Here is a 2047-nt window from a genome sequence, read left to right on the forward strand (position 1 = left end):
TTGATTGATTGATTGATTAATTAATTAATTACTTTTGAATAAGTAATAAATATTATTAAAACTCATAAGAAGAGATTAATTAATTTTCAATGGTCTTCTTTATAAGAAAACTTAGAATCTAAAAATAGTTATTTTATATAACATAATAAGTTTAAAAGCTAAGATATCTTGTAATAGATTACTGAAATATCTCTAAGTAAATAAGAAGCAGTAGCTTTACAAAAAAGCTCGAAGAAACCAAAAATTGATCAACTGAATCATTAATGAGTATTAAATGCATTTATTAATTTTAAATCTAACTTTTAAACAATTATTCATTAAAAAGTAAAAAGGCGTTCTTAAAATTGCATAGCTAATATTCAATCATACTAAATACTTCATAAAGTTTTTGAATTTAGAAGAATAGTTTTAAAAATAGCTGATAGACTACTAAGTCAGATTAAATCTTATTCAGAATTTATATTCTTGATCAGATAAATGCATAATCAATAAAATAGTCCTAATAAATGACCTTAATTAGCAATTAGATTTAGCAAAGAATTATTAGCCTATCTATCTAAAAGTGATAAGAACATTCTTGAAATCTAGTTTTTTATTTTAAAATATCAGAATATTATTAACGCCGATAAAATTAGAAGATAAAGTATGCTTTTATAAAGGACTTATTTAAAGCATATAGACAATGTCTATTAATTATAAAAAAGTCAAGAGAAATCCACTAAAAAATGTATCAAATAATCTCTATATTTGCTTCTGAATGTAATTTTGAATAACTCTACTTAGCATTAAAGAGATTAAACATGGCACTCAACATATTTTACTTGGAATAATTAAGATCAGAGATCAAGTAGAATTTAGAAGAATAAAACAGAACAGTTTCTTTATAAAATGTAAAGTAAAATCGATTTAAAAAAGGAATATTTTATATCAAAATGTTAGAATGATTAAAAGCAATTACTAATATTTATTAATTTGAATATTAATTATTTCTTAACTTTATTTACATATGTGTTTTTATGTATGTCTAATACATTTTTATTTGCTGTTGTAGTTGTATTTATCTTTCTATTCTTAAAAATAATTAATTAAATATTTCGTTCATCCATCCATCCAACTGTCTGTATATCTATCTATCTATTATATAATACAGTGAATTAATTTACATTCATAAATATTAAATTTGTTTTAATATTAATTATACATTATATATTCATGATTTTCTTAATATAAGATTTGCTTATAAATAATTAATTAAATATTTTCTTCATCTGTCTGTCTGTCTATCTCTCTATTATATATGCAATTAATTAATTATAGAGTCATAAATATTAAATTCGTTTTGATATTAATTATTCATTATATATATATTCACGATTCTCTTAATATAAGATTTGCTTATAAATAATTAATTAAATATCTTCTCCCTAAAGTACTTTTATTAAGAAATAGCATAATTAGCAAGAAAAATGAATTAGATCTAAAGTATCCAAGATCTTAAACTCAAATAAGAGGAATTCTTCATCCTATCTAACAAAAACTACAGAAGCTGCCCTAGACACCCTGATAACTGGATTGTTTCGTTAAGCACTAATCCTAATTCTAGCCAATTCATTCAATGCGCTGAGTGTTTTTCTGAGAATCCCAATTAATATTCTTTGAATTTAGTTGGACTTATTAAGGAAAATGATAAAACTGTTTTTAAGAACTACCCAGTTTATGGCGATAATGAGCTTTACGAGAAACTTAAGCAAATCTTTGAGGCTGATTGCTCTGTTGATGGATTGTTATCTAAAATTTCATCTTTTTTCTTAAACTTAAGAAAATAAATCGACCAAAAAATAATACTTAAAGAAGAACAGATGATGAGCTAAGCAAAGTCATTATGGAGCTTTAATGAACAGGTAATTATTTAATATAACAAATTAGCCGAAAAGGAATAGCTTAAGAATATCATCACCAATTTCAAAGATGACCTTGACAAGTAAAATGAGCTTTTTAAAGAATTATTCACTCGAATTTCTACTAACTAGAAAAAATATTAAGAAGA

General features: G+C 23.1%; 2 protein-coding genes across 2 annotated transcripts in view; both read left to right on the forward strand. All coding sequences in view use genetic code 6, as the record gives it.

The window, feature by feature from the left end:
* Positions 1-263: 263 nt before the first annotated feature.
* TTHERM_001479589 (hypothetical protein) lies at positions 264-510 on the forward strand (the record flags this gene model as incomplete). Its single annotated transcript, XM_012796297.1, has 2 exons — positions 264-267; positions 326-510. The coding sequence occupies 2 exons, from the start codon at positions 264-266 to the stop codon at positions 508-510; spliced, it is 189 nt and encodes a 62-aa protein (XP_012651751.1).
* A 956-nt stretch (positions 511-1466) lies between these two features.
* Positions 1467-2047, forward strand: part of TTHERM_01479590 (von willebrand factor type A domain protein) — a gene marked incomplete at both ends in the record, with an annotated part of 1256 nt that continues 675 nt past the window's right edge. Inside the window, one exon of the mRNA XM_001010904.3 lies at positions 1467-1981. Coding sequence (XP_001010904.3) covers positions 1467-1981 — 515 coding nt within the window. The remainder of the gene's footprint in view (positions 1982-2047) is intronic.

This window comes from Tetrahymena thermophila, assembly GCF_000189635.1.
Source record: "Tetrahymena thermophila SB210 genomic scaffold scf_8254750, whole genome shotgun sequence".
NCBI lineage: Eukaryota > Ciliophora > Oligohymenophorea > Hymenostomatida > Tetrahymenidae > Tetrahymena > Tetrahymena thermophila.